General features: G+C 34.8%; 1 protein-coding gene across 1 annotated transcript; it reads right to left on the minus strand.

Moving 5' to 3' along the window:
• Positions 1-1175: 1175 nt before the first annotated feature.
• On the minus strand, positions 1176-14438 carry LOC118738535 (sodium-independent sulfate anion transporter-like). Its single transcript, XM_036469472.1, has 5 exons — positions 13915-14438; positions 4826-5603; positions 3291-3593; positions 1737-1882; positions 1176-1637 (listed from the first exon to the last, which is right to left on the minus strand). Exons 1-5 carry the CDS (start codon positions 14275-14277, stop codon positions 1296-1298), a joined length of 1932 nt encoding a protein of 643 aa, XP_036325365.1. The 5' UTR covers positions 14278-14438; the 3' UTR covers positions 1176-1295.
• Positions 14439-14704: the final 266 nt, after the last annotated feature.

A 14704-nucleotide genomic window follows, 5' to 3' on the forward strand; every position in this document is an offset into this window, starting at 1 on the left:
AATAAGCAATGTAGGTTCTCTCAACGCGCCTCTCAATATTTGTGTTCCAGCTTAGTTTGGTGCCTGATATGTCACCCAAGGTATTTCGTCTCGGAGGACAATGTGAATAAAAGTAGGTATGTATTTGAAAAAATTCAGTTAACTTGAATTTAGCACAAGATTAAAAACTGTTTATTAATTTTTTTGTACTACTGTAAGACCCGCTAAAGCACCTCACGAAAATGTCAGCTTTTTTAAGTACTTACGTACGGGTTGGATACTTAGTAGAACCCGCTTAAGTACCTCGATGCGGGTACTTAAGCGAACATAATTATTAATGTAGTTAATCTTCTTGTTAACTTACATAAATAAGTATTTGAATGAAACATGAGCATTCAATGAAGTGCACGTGGTTTAAAACCAAGATTATTTTAACACATAAACATATAAACCAAAACTTTATAAACAATCGGAAAATCAATGTTATGCCATTTTTAAAAGAATTCAATTCTGTAAAGTAATTGATTACACATATTTATACATACATACAGTGTTGGACCAATTTCGGACCAATTAAAAATTATGGCGTTTGCGTTTATTTATTAATTTTTAAGATTTTTCAATTAAAACACAGTTCATTTCCTAATAAATACCATTTAAACCTAAGCTTATAATATTTTAAAACCTGAAAAAATATTCATAAAATTTTCAAAAAAATTTCAAACTTTTTTCAGAAGTGTTTTTAATTTTCGTGTAATAATGTGGCTAAAAATTGCCAATGATGTTTTAGAATTTTTTGCCGAACGTGTTGCGGGAGCACTTAAAAGGGGAAAATTATAAGTAAAATGATAAATTTAGGTACTTAGGTGGGTTAGGTAAATAAGCGGGGAGGTACTTAAGAGAAAGATTTTCTTCAGATTACATTAAAATATTCACGGTGCCCAAAAATGTTGGTTACTTGAGCGGGTTTCACTGTAATTTTCAGTACATATGTATATAATTGCAGAAAAGGTTCACATAAATACATGTCAATACATAAAAAAATACACAATAGCACATACGACTTTAAAAATAAAAGCATTTAAATGGACTATAAAAAAGTTGCTAATAATTTAGATCCCGTTCATTATGCCGTTCCTGCCCATTGCTTCACAACGGCATTCGCGCTCAAGCCGCTTCACAGCTCATCACTTTCACCACTTCACACCTCCTCTTCATTATGATGACACCTTCGTTTTCGCTCGAGTGAACATCGGTCTATTGCAACAGCAGTATTCAGACCCGCAATTTACAATTATAGCTTGATTGCCAATAATTCACAGCTTGGAATTTTCATCTTTGCCAGACAATTCACGTTCCAAGTGATCGACATCGTATATAACGATCAGTCCCTTATTGAGGTCTTCGAAAACCTGTGCGACTCGACGTTGCAGATTGTAAAAGTAGAGTTTCTGGTTACGCGTCTCGAAATCTTTAATTAACATCGAAACCACCTTGGCGGCGGTGAAATCAGCACCATAAATGTAGGTGCAATCAATGACTACGGGTACCGTCGATTTGCGCCCTTGCTTGTTGATCACATTGCGCACAAACTCTACAGAGGGAAAGATCAGACATCGATCGGGGGTGAGCATGAGGTATCTAATGCCAGTTGAGGTCTATGTGGTGGTTCGAAAAGAGTAAATTAATAATGTGTTTAATTGCAAGCGTATCTACATAAATAATAATACATAATATGAGTTTAAAGAATAACTTACACATAAATTTTCGATACGCAGTTTTGGTCTCGCTGCACTGTACAATATGAAAACGATATTGATGCCAATGCCAACCAATATGCCAACCTGTATGGGTAATACAATACAAGCTATGAAGGCTCCAAGGCCAGGAATGAGATCAGTTTCTGGAAGATAAAAGAATTAAATTATTAGCAAAGTAGGGAAATTAACGATTTAGATGAGTGAGAGTTTTTGATAGGAAATCTTTTAGTTTATGCCTCCCTAGTTTAAATAGGTAAGACAAAGGCGCACACTTATTTTTTCGTTCCACTAGATTCTCTATTCAGACCACTGTATGCCGGCTGAAGACCTCGTAGGCAATGCTGTGCTAGCGTATTTCTATATCAAATTGTCTTTTTTTATACAAGGGTAGGCGCTCGAAGTGTTACGAATTTATAAATTTTATAGTTTTGTAATTTTTTGTTTTGTTTTTTAACTACAAACTTCAGATCATAATAAAAATTACAAATTAAAAAAAAAATTTATTACAGTTAGATTCAGCCAATTTTTGGGCGGATAATAGCATCGAGTCTACCCGGGAATGCTTCAAAGGCTGCACGAATGTGGTCTTGTGATATTTTACTGCAGGTGGGCGCGAATAGCAATCTTTCTTATGTTCTTAGTTGATATTTAGGCCTCGAGAATGGACCATATGGAAAAAACCGTTGCGAAGATACGAAGCTGGGAAGGTTTTTCCAAAAAGCGTTGAATTTCGCGACCTTTTAATTTTTGTTTGTCACGTTTGAGATTGACTTGTATGTAAATAAAGCGAACAATTGTTATTTTCTTCTATTTTTATAGAAGGTACGTTAATTTTAAGTAAAACCAAACAAAGGTCGACTTCGTTGTTTACCTGTTTTTCGTAAAGTCTATATTTTTATGTGGTTATTTGTTTAATTTTTTTTTAATGAAGGCTATCTAATACACTTTAGAAGATATTTGTAATTTTCATTTGTTTATATAAATTTTTTTAGAGCAAAGTGCGGAGAAAATAGCAGTTTTTGGAGAAAATCGATTCTCCTGTTGCTGAAATGAAATTGGTACTGGCAAATTTTAGCTTTTGCATTTCATAAAAATATATATACTTTAATAATACATTTTGAGACAGTCTGTTTTTTGAGCATTCTGCATTTAAACCTAAGATATTTTTCTTCCAGATGCAAGTTAAGTTGTTAAAATATCTTTATTCGTTCAGAAGTTATGATTTTCTCAACGAAAAATGTCAAAAGGCCCCATAGTGGGACGCCCAAATAGCGCAATTATTATATCTAATAATCAATTATCTAATCTTTATTTAAAAAGAAGTAGAGTATACTTTAAACCAGCGTTTATGAACACTTAGATGTGAGCATGTTATTAACGTTCCTGATTTTAGATAGAAACTGTGTCACGAAATGTTCTTTTTAAACACCCTTTCCTTGATAGAGATAAATTTGACATTATTGAGATTGAAACGCTATTTTAATTTTAGTAGTTCCTTAGCAAAATAATTCAATCACTCGTGGAAATCGCATACATTACGGATGTACTTACTTTTACTACGCCACATCGGCTTGATTACGCGATATTGTAGCATAAAGATCGTCGCGGAAACAATAATTGCAGCCAAAGCAGCTTTCGGAACATAGTAGAAGGCAGGAGTTAGATAAAGTAAAGCGAACATCACAAGAATTCCCGCATACAAATTTGACATCTGAGTTCTAACACCGCTGGCATTCAAGACAGCACCTCGAGCCAAAGGGCCATTGCCACGAAAGCCCTGCGCAAAGGAAGTGCCGACATTACAAAGGCCAATGGCGATGAGTTCTTGATTAGCATCACAAGGCTTGCCATCGGCTGGTAATAAAAAATAAAACAATAATTATATTGTATACATACATACTTTTGTATGTACATTTGCCACACCATTTACTATTTTATAGCGGAAACACAATGCCGACGAACGGCGAGCTCACCACAGCGAAATTCGCGCTGTCAAAATTAGAACATCTGCAAGCCCAATTCTGTGTTTTCTTGATAAATTATTTTTAAAGAAATTGTATCAAGATTTTTATCAAGTAAAAGCTCCCATCGCATTCAGTGTCAATGTTTATTAAATAAAAAGCTCTACGATTTCCACAAGAGGGGAACTAATTTCCACACGAGAGGAACTGATTTCATTGTCACATATGAAAAATATGAATTTAAAAGCAAACAAGTTTTTGACTGCCGTAGCCGAGTAGATAGAGATGGCTATAAATTCTGTGTGTTCCAGGTTCAAATGCCGGCTCATGCAGTATTTAAATGATAGAAACCATTTTATTAATATACAAAATTCAAGATTCAATAAATAAAAGGTTTGCTCAAAAAACAGTTTTTTCGCTCCCTCTTGACAAAATCGGCTCCCTTAGCAAGGCACTGTGTGTGGGTTCGAGTGTGTGTGCAAAGCTTTTGTAAGGGAGATAAGGTAGTGTCAAAACTCTAATGTCACTAATGAGCAAACCTTTAATTATTGAATCATGTACAAAATTTATAATTTTCATATGAAACTTCAATTTGTAAACGCTTGTCAATAGCATTTTCAATCTTGATAATTTATCAAGAAAAGAGCTTTAGATTTCTCTGCTAGAATTGCAATTCTTGATAAATAATAAAAAATTGATAAATCATAATTTTTTTTTACTTATCAAGTGCACAGAATCAGGCTGTAAATTGAACACAGCCAAAGCGAAATGCGAAGTCCGCTCGGCGGCCTTTCATGGCGATAGATTTATTTCTATCGCCCTACTGGGCGATGACAGCTGTAAGTTGTGGATTCATTAAATCTGGCTTACAAGAAATTAATTTATAATAATTTTTCTTTGTTTTATATTTATATTTGTTATCATTTCCTCATTTCCGAATATGGTTTCATTTTTTCTAAATATGGTCACACAAATTATAAAGGCGACCGAATGGCATCAGCTGTTTTCGCTACCGCTTTAATTCTGTTTAAGTAGGCGTAATAGCTGGGCAAACGGTGAACGACAGCATCGCCCAATTCGGCGAATTTGACCATTCGCCGGTATTGTGTTTCAAGCATTACTCACCAAAAGTTTGTATCAGTGCTGTGGTTTCCAGCAGCGAAACTAGCGGTATCACAATTAGACCAGCACCCAAGCTGCTTACCATATCAATGAAATTTTCATGCGTTTGCACAAGCTCGCCGCTGGTGGTATTAGTGAAGGTATCTATAAAAAATGCTGGCATCTTCAGCTCGGGTAATCCCTGTGGCACATAACCGACCATACGAAAGATATCGATGCCGGAATGGAGCAAATCATAACCTAATAGACCGACCAACATCACAAGAACTGCATTACGTGAAGTGCCAATCAACCAGATGATCTGCTGCAATACACGCTGCCAACATGCTTTGCCCTCCTTCGGGCCGATAGTGACAAAGGTCATCGAACGCATAGAGAGTAATATAATAACCGAACTTATACCCAAAGCGGCATCATTCCAGCTGATATTATGAAAATCCTTAATTATGGAGATCCACATGTGTACTAGCGTCTCACCAGTTGTATCTACAACCAACATATCCTTAAGTTGTGAGGTAAAAATGATTAATGACGCGGCGCTGGTGAAGCCTGCACTGACCGGTCCAGATACGAAGTCGATGAGGAAACCTAACTGAAATATACCCATCAGAACTTCAATGAGGCCAGTAAGAAAGGTGAGTAGAATTGTTTTTTCCAAACTGCCACGAGCTATTTGAAACGTCAGCAATGCGGCAATGGCAGTAGGTCCAAAAGGAACATCTTTGCTGGTTCCGAAAATAACGTAGATAAAGCAGCCCAAGAAGCAGCTGTACAGTCCATACTGCAAAAAGAGTGCAAAGTTAGAATATACGCTAATGTATATATGTATGCATATGTATATAAGATCTAAGAAGTCTTTAATTGGTAAATATAAACACATTTTAACAATGTTTACAACAATTATAGATAACGGACTACGAATGAGAATAATATGTATTTTATAGCGTTTTCTTTTCTCGAAGTAATGTTGCATTTACTCTTCTTCTTAAAATATTGCACGCTGATAATGTTGCCATATAAGAAGGTCACATTTTTTTCGAGAGAAGATAACGCCATTAAAAAAAGAATACCTATATATACGATCGTTTGCTAGAATAACGTCGTAGCTAAAAAAAATAGATAATTCATGAAAAAGACTTCAAAGATTTTACAATTCATCCATAGGATAAAGTTATCATGAAACTTTAACATTCATACAAGCTACATGCAGCTTATAGTATTGTTTTCTCGTTCCTTTCATTCTTTTTTAAATTTAATGGTATTTTCTTTTGTACAAAAAATTTTTCCTTTTCATTTCCCTCTCCTTAGTATTTGTGCGTAGAAGGAACTTGGAAGGCAACATTTTTCGGTAGAAAAGAAAAGGCCATAATTGATTTACGAATAAATTCAAGCAGATCCTTTCAAGAGTTCCACGATCCTGCGAGATTGAGAGCAACATGAGGTTCACAGTGAAATATTCGCCCAATTTCTGACGGTGGCTTCAAAGGCTGAAGTTTGCGGATTCGAATAGGAATACCGAGGCATATTCCCCAAGAGAAAAGTGAAGCTCATGAACATTATGTTCGATATAGACACCAGATCCTGATCCATTGTCAGTTTAGGAGCAATCAGTAAAGATTATAATTTTTTCTTTTAAGTGGAAAAGATGATACCCGTCAAGTGGCCGGTGATAACTGTTCGCTTTCCAGTCGAATATTCTATTTTAAGACTGCGATATTCTAAGGGTTGTTGGCATGAACCTGCGACTTCAAGTAACCCCTAAGAAATAAGTGATTAAGAAGAAGGGTGATTAATTGAAAACGCTCTTCTGTCTCGATCTCTGCCACCAGCAATTTTCATTTATTTCAAGCTTATTGTTGGCCTGTAAGGTCTCCCTACGTATAGAGGTGCCAAGTTTTGGTAAGCGTAGTAGAGCATAAAGAGCAGTACCAGGCTTTGTAGAGAAAGCTCCCATGCAGCACACAGCGCCTGCCTTTTGAAGTTTGGCAAGCAGATTTCCGACGCTTTTGATTGCGAGTCTGATTCACCATACCACCGATGCATTACTGGTAATGGGTCTGATCATAGAGGTGTAGATACATAGGATACCCTTGGTTGACAGACCTCACGTTTTACCAAAGACCTTTTAATTTATTTATTTATTTTACGCTTTGTAGGTCGTATGCCCATCGTGAGACTTCTATGCAAGTGTGGCCTTCAGAATTACTCCTAGATACTTAACTTCGGAAGAGATCTGAATTGTGACTGCTTTAAGTGTAATGGGAATTGAAGCATCCAACCGTCACTTCGAGTGCAGAGCACAACACTAGTTTTGGTTGGGCTAACGTACAGCCTATGCTAATAAAACCAAGTTTCAATCATACTTATGCAGTGTTCTTTGCGCTTTCCCGCAAACAACTGCCCGAGAAGGCGCGTAATGCGGCAGGACACATGATTTTACTATAGATACTAGAGTCACTAAGGGCCAGTTTTTCAGTGCCGATTTAAACTTAGATTGAGTAAACTGATTTTAAACTGAATAACTGGCTGGCATTTGATTGGCTGATCTTAGTTCAAACCAGCCAGAGCGGGCGTTTAAACTGAGTTTAAACCATGGGCGTGCACTGAAAAACTGACCCTAAGAGGGACATCAATCACCAGGCACCAGAGCAAAGGCGAAAGCACTTTGATGTCTCACTTTCTCAGAGAAATATTCTGGAAATGAGAAAAAGTTGTAAGGCAGACAAATTTCATACTTACAAGACAACGCTAAAGAAATCAGCACAAAATACACAATACAAAATACACTGGAAACATTTCTTTTCAACGTAATGTTCTTCGGCTGGCATGATTTATTGAACACGGTCAAAAATCGCTTATGTTTGTTTCTTTTTTCTAATATTTTTCTTAAAATTATGCAAAAAGAATTCAAAATGAAGAATTCAAAGAATAGTCTAGATAGAAGCAATATATGTGACCTGGTCTACGAAAAGGGAGCTTACGTGCGAAAACTACTTTTCTGTGAAAAAGCTGTTAAAAGTAAGCAACTCGTTTCGTCAGTTTCTCATTATCTCGTTAATTGTTCTCCGCGCCGGACGTCCAGTAAGTGTTGTTGTTGGTCCAGTAAGAGTTGTTGTTGGTCCAGTAAGTGTTGTTGTTGGTCGGAATATTATTATAGTTTTATTATTATTATTATTAATATTATTATTATTATTATTAATATTATTATTATTTTTAGTACACTTTGATTTTTTGACACCTAAGCCCCCTTTCCGTAGACCAGGTCACATATATACATACGCAATACACTATATACCCAATAAACATTAAACATTGGGCTCGGTTAACAATTCGAAAATATTTGGAAAACCAATCCTTTTTTGAAGTGAAGATTCTTTAGCGGCGGTTGATTGGTTCGGAGTAAATTGGCAAATTCAACGGAAATGATGCAACGGAAATGGTTGGGACGGAAACAAGTGCTTCTTGAATGTATGTTATTAATTTAAGAAAAACTTGCTAATAAAGAGTTAAAGAATAACACTTAGAAAAAGACCAATACAAAAATGAAAATAAAGGTGAGTAGGTACATGATAACGAAAAAGATAAAGGAAAAGGTAAAAATAAGAAATAAAAACAAAGATGCGTAAAGATAATGGCAAAAATGAATACCAAGGTAAATTTAAACACTTTACTTATATATAAGTTAAAAATAAAGATAAATATAAAGAAAAAGATGAGGATGAGGATACCGATAAAAGTAAAGATGAAGATAGAGGAAAAAAGATTAAAATAAAGGTAATTAGAGAGAAAAGGATATAGATAGAGACACAGAGATCCAATCTGGGAACCATTTAGGGATTTTAGAGGTTTCCGGGATTCGCGGGACTCGATATAATAATCGATGTTTTTATCGGATTTGTTATCGATTATTTATCAATTTTGTTATAAATTTTTTTTCGATTTTTTTTATCGATTTTGCTATCGATATTTTTATGGATACTTTTATCGATATTTTTATTGATTTTCTAATCGGTTTTGCTACCAATATTATAATCGATTTTGTTATTGGAATTTGTATCGAATTGTTATCGATATTTTATCGATTTTGTTGTCGATTATTTATCGACTTTATTATTTAAAGCCTTTGCTATCGATTTTATTATCGATTTTGTCAGCGATATTTTTATCGATTTTCTAATCGATTTTGCTACCAATATTATTATCGATTTTTCTATCGACATTTTTATCGAATGTGTTATCGATATTAACATTGATATTTTTATCGGATTTATTATCGATATTTTGTTGGATGTTACTATTGATTTGTTAGCGATAGAGTAGAAAGATAAAAATGAATATAAAGGAAAACAGAATAACATAAATGTAATTACATCGAACAGGGGTAGATGTATCTATGACAGAAAAAAAGACAAAAAATATAACCTTAAGCAAAAGCAGATATATGTATATATGTATATTGGTTATGAGACAAAATAGATATGTAACGCGTGTTTCACTTCTCCAGTGTGGCCCAGGCGCACATACTTTTTTTCGAGTCTCACCTTCGATAACGAATGTGCAATAGTTTAGTATTCGATTCGAGAACTAGGCCATTCTCCAGCAAAACGGAACCTTTGCTATCCAATATATTTTTCCTTCGCTATCGAATTGGAATTTTAATGAGAGAGAGTGATTTTCTTATATTTCCCTCCGAGAACGTGCAGGATTTCACTTTCTCTCTTGTTACTATGGTTTCCAATTTTTTCGAACCCATCTCGACTGTATTTCCAATATACTATGAACAGTGGAAAACTAAGTTTGGTTATTAGTTGGTTCTCTGTTCCATATTCATATTGGATATCGAAGATAATTTTCGAACGATCGCCAAAATGGTTATTGGGTGTTTATTGGGTAGTTATTTCTAAAGAGATCAAAATTATTTATGCTTATTTTCTTTCATCAATGTGATTTTTTTTTTCTTTCTCATTTGATAATTTGCTTCCACTTTGCTCTACCCCCTCCAGAAACAACCGGTTTTGGAACTTAAATTGTAGTATTTATTTTTTATTCTTCGCATTTCTTTTAACATTGCACTTGTGAACGTCGTGATCTGCTTTGCTGACCAGCGTTAAGTTTCGCTATAGTAATGATAATAGTACATACATATCTAATTATGGTGGCGATTCTAACCTTGAGAGATTCTAGCTGAGCTTCATCATGATGACTCTCATTATTCATAAATAAGAAACCAGATAAAAATTCAAATTTAAGTTTCTAAAAAGACGCAATTTTCATACATACATACATTTATATATGTATATGCATGAACGTATACAACTTTTTTGCAACCAAAATAGAGTTAAAGAGTATCAATAAATAAAAGAAATAAGTTGCAAAAATGTTGATTATCTGTTTCTTTTGATGACGACCACGGCGTACGAACAAAAGATTACGATTTTAGGGCATGGGCCTGGAATGTACGAATCTTTAATGGAGAAGGTGCCTCTACCCGGCTGATTGATGTCGTACGGGGAGCACTAACAATGACATTCATACAAGTATGGCATCCAATAAATGTGATGGACGGTGCAAGGGGCAACAAAACCCGCATGGGGTCCTCCGACGTCTACTACAGCTTCGATATAATAGATCGCAATCGGCATTGCATTTGTGGTGGGAGAGACTGAATCAGTTTTGCACTCCGCCTTTAAACCTTGTTCTTCTTCAACAAACCGACACATGGGAGCAGTGAAACTACACTTCCCGCTCATTGCGTGCCGCTACCGAAAAGGTAGTAGGATTTTTGTGGACCCTAAAGATCAACAGGTAAGAAGAGGCATTCCACGAAGCTGCAGAGAAAAAGGATGGCCCACAGACAAAAGACATATTATTTGAAGGAAGAAAAGAAAATCCGGAATATTATTATAAGGATAACACTTTTTTACTCTATGGAATGGTAACAGAACTTCAGCCAGCGAAGAAGGTCAATCCGACTCTTACATATCTATTCTGCACGTTACCAAAGATTTTGAAATCGGAAAATTTTATTACCAAAAAATATTACCAGTTCTTGTCATCGCGATTATAGGTACGTTGGTAATGCAGTTAAAATATTCAATTCAGCTATGAAGAGTTGTGGAAATTCTGGCAATGCATATTTCACGGGGCAATACTTTGTTACCAGCTTATGAGATGGTAACGGAATTTACCGGTGAAAAGAGTACACAGAATGTGAAAAGGGTTTAAAAATTGAGAGGAACTTTATTTACCGGTTACAAAACTTTTATTACCAGCGCAGAATAGATCTGTTAGTCTATGTTGAGGGAACTGATGTTCCTACACTCGACTTTTACGTAGTACGGATGGCAATTTCGCGGATGCAAAAAAGGCTACTGGAGCTGACGGCTTGCCAGTTTAGCTAGTCAAATACGGCGGAGAGAAGTTTATAAGAAGAATGCATCAACTTTTATACATACAGAATATAGTCGGCGACGCACAGTGTATTACTTCTATATTCTAAGAAATATTAATTAAATTATTTTATATCGTTAAGTTTCAAAACAACGTCAAATATGTTTTTAAAAATGCCTGATAAAGACGAAACAATAACAACTAGAAAATTTAAATCAAAGTGTATGGCGAGACGGGATTTGATTTGGAAGATTACAAGCGCAATAAGAGGTGCATGCTTTTGCATGGCGAGCTACAAAAGAACGCTCGCTTAAATGACGAATTACACGCAAAGCAACAATACAAACTCGGCAATTCAGCCAGGTCGGTTAAAAAAATGTGCGACCTGAAGGGAAGTGTTGTTAAGTGAAAAAAAGCTCTATTGTGAATTGTTAATGGGATAGTGGAGAGTGAATTGTTTTTTTCCTTATATGCGTGACTTATATTTTAAATAATTATATACATTACGCAAATACCTCGCATTATTACTCATTTAAATTGATTTTTGTATCTAAATCCCGTTAAACTAATCATATGTTTCTTGCCAACAGGGTTGCTTAAGTAGCTAAAAGGAAATTTTACCCGAGTTGAGCGTTCTTTTGTCACTCGCTTACAAAAATGCAGCTAATAGTTTGTTGTTGTTGTTGATGTTGTTAGTGTTTTGCAAATTGGGCAATAGGCATAGGTAAGCGTCCTCTGCGATTGAAAAGCAGCTGGAGAATTTTAACTTGTCGCCCTTGGCACAGAAGAGAAAAGATTGGTGCAACTTTTTTAAACTCGGCCAAATTTTCTAAGGAGGTTTAAATATTAAGAAAAATTCATCCCAATAGTAATTTTAACTGTTACCGAGTAACCTAACTTTACAATCATTATTTTCCCAATATGATGGATAAGTAAAGAAATAATGAGTGGTCAAAAGAAAATGCGCAACAATTTTTGTATGAAAAATGAGCAGGAAAGAATGTTACTCATACGCCACGCAGATCTGAGTAACACGCTTTTCAATTCATATTTCATACGAAAAATCTTTGCGCATTTTCATTTGACCACTCATTACATCTTTATTTATCCATAAATTTTCTTCACTAGTAACTTGATCTTTTTTGTAACAGAACAGGCTTTAGCACAAATGCAAAAATTTGGTACAGAACCTGTTATTTATTTAATTGTTCTTTTGTAAAGTTTTTTTATTTTTCCATTAAGATATAAAAAACTGGAATGATTAATTAATTTGCCAGAAACCAGGAGTCCTATCGGAAAGTCATGGTCCTTGTTAACTCTCCTTCGCCTAACATTGCGATACATATTTTAATTAACTTATGTATTAAGTGGAATTTGATTTTTTAAACAAACCCGCTAAGTACAGCTCAAAGATTTTCAATTCCCATTCGACTGATACCCATATTTTAAAAATTCATTAAACTTATTAAATAATTTCAATATAACTTTTTAAACAGGTGACAACCCTCCTTCAACATCTCTGCAATATTCTTAGCGTTCAAACTAAAGATTTCTTAAGACTCCTTCGATTGATAACCATATTATGATATTTCGTATAGCTTGTGAATAAGTAACCTAAATTCGACATTTCAAGCAAGTGTCAACCCTCTTCAAAATATCTGCAAACTACTACTTTCGGAAACCCCTTTCGGGTGTCATCCATATGGGGATGACTTTTTTAACAGGGGGCAGCAACCCTCTTATAGTTCAGCTAAGAAACAAAGCTTTTCAAAGCCATTTCGATTGATACCCAGTTTGCAATAATTGATTTATTTTTTTAAATAACTAATTTGAATATAACTTTTTAAAAGGTGGCAACTCTTTAAAAAAAAAAATCTTATTGCACATCTACAGTCCAAAGCTTTTAGTTTGACACCTCATTTTGGAAAATCAAACGAACGGTGCGGATTTGATGGCCTTGATTATTAAATAATATGAACTTAATTTTTCAACAGGTGGCAGCTACTTTCGAAAAACTAAAACCAGTTTGCACGTCTACAGACCAAGCGCCTTAATTTGACATCTCAATAGCACCCCCATATTGTTAGTTTGAACTTCTTATTTATGTACTTTAAAGAACTTTCTCTTAAGCCCATAAAGACCAAAATTTCCTTAAAAAAAAACAAATAAAAAAATTGGCTTAGGTGGTCCAAAGTTATGCGGTAACATAAATAAAAAAATATTCCGACAAATTGATAATCTGCTCCTTTTTTTTGAAGTAAATAACCATGAGTGGCAAACAATATCACTTTGAAATGGGGGTGCTATTAATTTCACCGATACTGTACACATAATTTGCTTTGTAAGGCCATCTTGCGGATCTTTATACAAAAATAGATAAAAATAAATAAATTTGTCATACGAAAAAAACACCAAACACAAGTTTTTATTAAAAAAAAAAAAACAAACATTCTTAACACTTTTATAAATGTTAATCAGCATTTTAACTTTGTATTAGTCAAAAAATACCTTTTAGAATTTTCCAGGTTCTAAACTTAATTTAGCGCTATGGTCTGATGGTCTTTTTTTCATAGAATTTTTCGTAAGGTAGGAACGATGTAGAAAAAAATTTACACGCCCTAATATACATACATACATACATATCCTCCTATGAAACAAATTGTATTCAATAATATCAAATTTCTTTATAAACTCTCACTCACTTGCAAATCCAGGCCCGTTATGCCAGCAAAAGCCAGGCCCTGAGGTATCACAGTCAAACCAATAGTTATGCCGGCCACCAAATCACCAATTAAATCTTTTTGGTTATATTTAGGCAACCACGCTAAAATAGGTAAACGTTTGTAGAGTGTCTTTTTGCGAAATATATTCGAAGCGGTGTTCTTCAGCCAAATAGTGGTGGTTTGACAGCAGTCTCGTTCATTGTTCGTATCCACTTCCTCGATAATACAGTTACTGGAGCTTGTGTACAGGGCATCTGGTGGTATATCTAACGATACTTCCGAAGAATAAATTTCAGTATCGTGTACGCTAGTTGTGCTGACATTTGATTTATCTTTGCACATTATATATTTGTATGTGGGTATATATTTTTTAGTTCAAATTATTTTACCGTTCCCAGCTGTTTAGGTGTTTACATCTAAAACACTTCCACTAAATAATGAGAATATTTTCACACGCGTTCGTAATCGCTTTGTGTCAAACAGTTACTTTTTTAATGGTTGATCATTAAATAAAAATATTAGGTACCATTTAGCTACGCTATTCACTATAATATGCAAATATTCTTTGAACTTTCATTAGTAGCTAACTTGCTGTAAAAGTATTTTCGAATTCGCGCTTGGCGATGCGCTTTCAAACCGTACGTGCCGCCGTCAAATTCTCAAATGCTGCAGTTTTCAAAGTCTACGAACTATTAAAATTGGCAAATTAATAAGTTTGTGTGGATGATACTCGTATGCAAACAGTGTTGCCATTTTCGTGCTTTTGGAG

This window comes from Rhagoletis pomonella, unplaced genomic scaffold (assembly GCF_013731165.1).
Source record: "Rhagoletis pomonella isolate Grant_MI unplaced genomic scaffold, Rhpom_1.0 Rhpom_scaffold_00004, whole genome shotgun sequence".
Taxonomy (NCBI): domain Eukaryota; kingdom Metazoa; phylum Arthropoda; class Insecta; order Diptera; family Tephritidae; genus Rhagoletis; species Rhagoletis pomonella.

Bases quoted from the DNA above. Each gene is read 5' to 3' on its own strand.
- LOC118738535 (XM_036469472.1), bottom strand. From the start codon at position 14,277: ATGTGCAAAGATAAATCAAATGTCAGCACAACTAGCGTACACGATACT. The intron at 5,604-13,914 runs GTGAGTGAGAGT...CTCTTTTTGCAG, and splicing joins TAACGGGCCTGGATTTGCAA to TATGGACTGTACAGCTGCTT. The intron at 1,883-3,290 runs GTAAGTACATCC...TTTATCTTCCAG, and splicing joins GCCGATGTGGCGTAGTAAAA to AAACTGATCTCATTCCTGGC.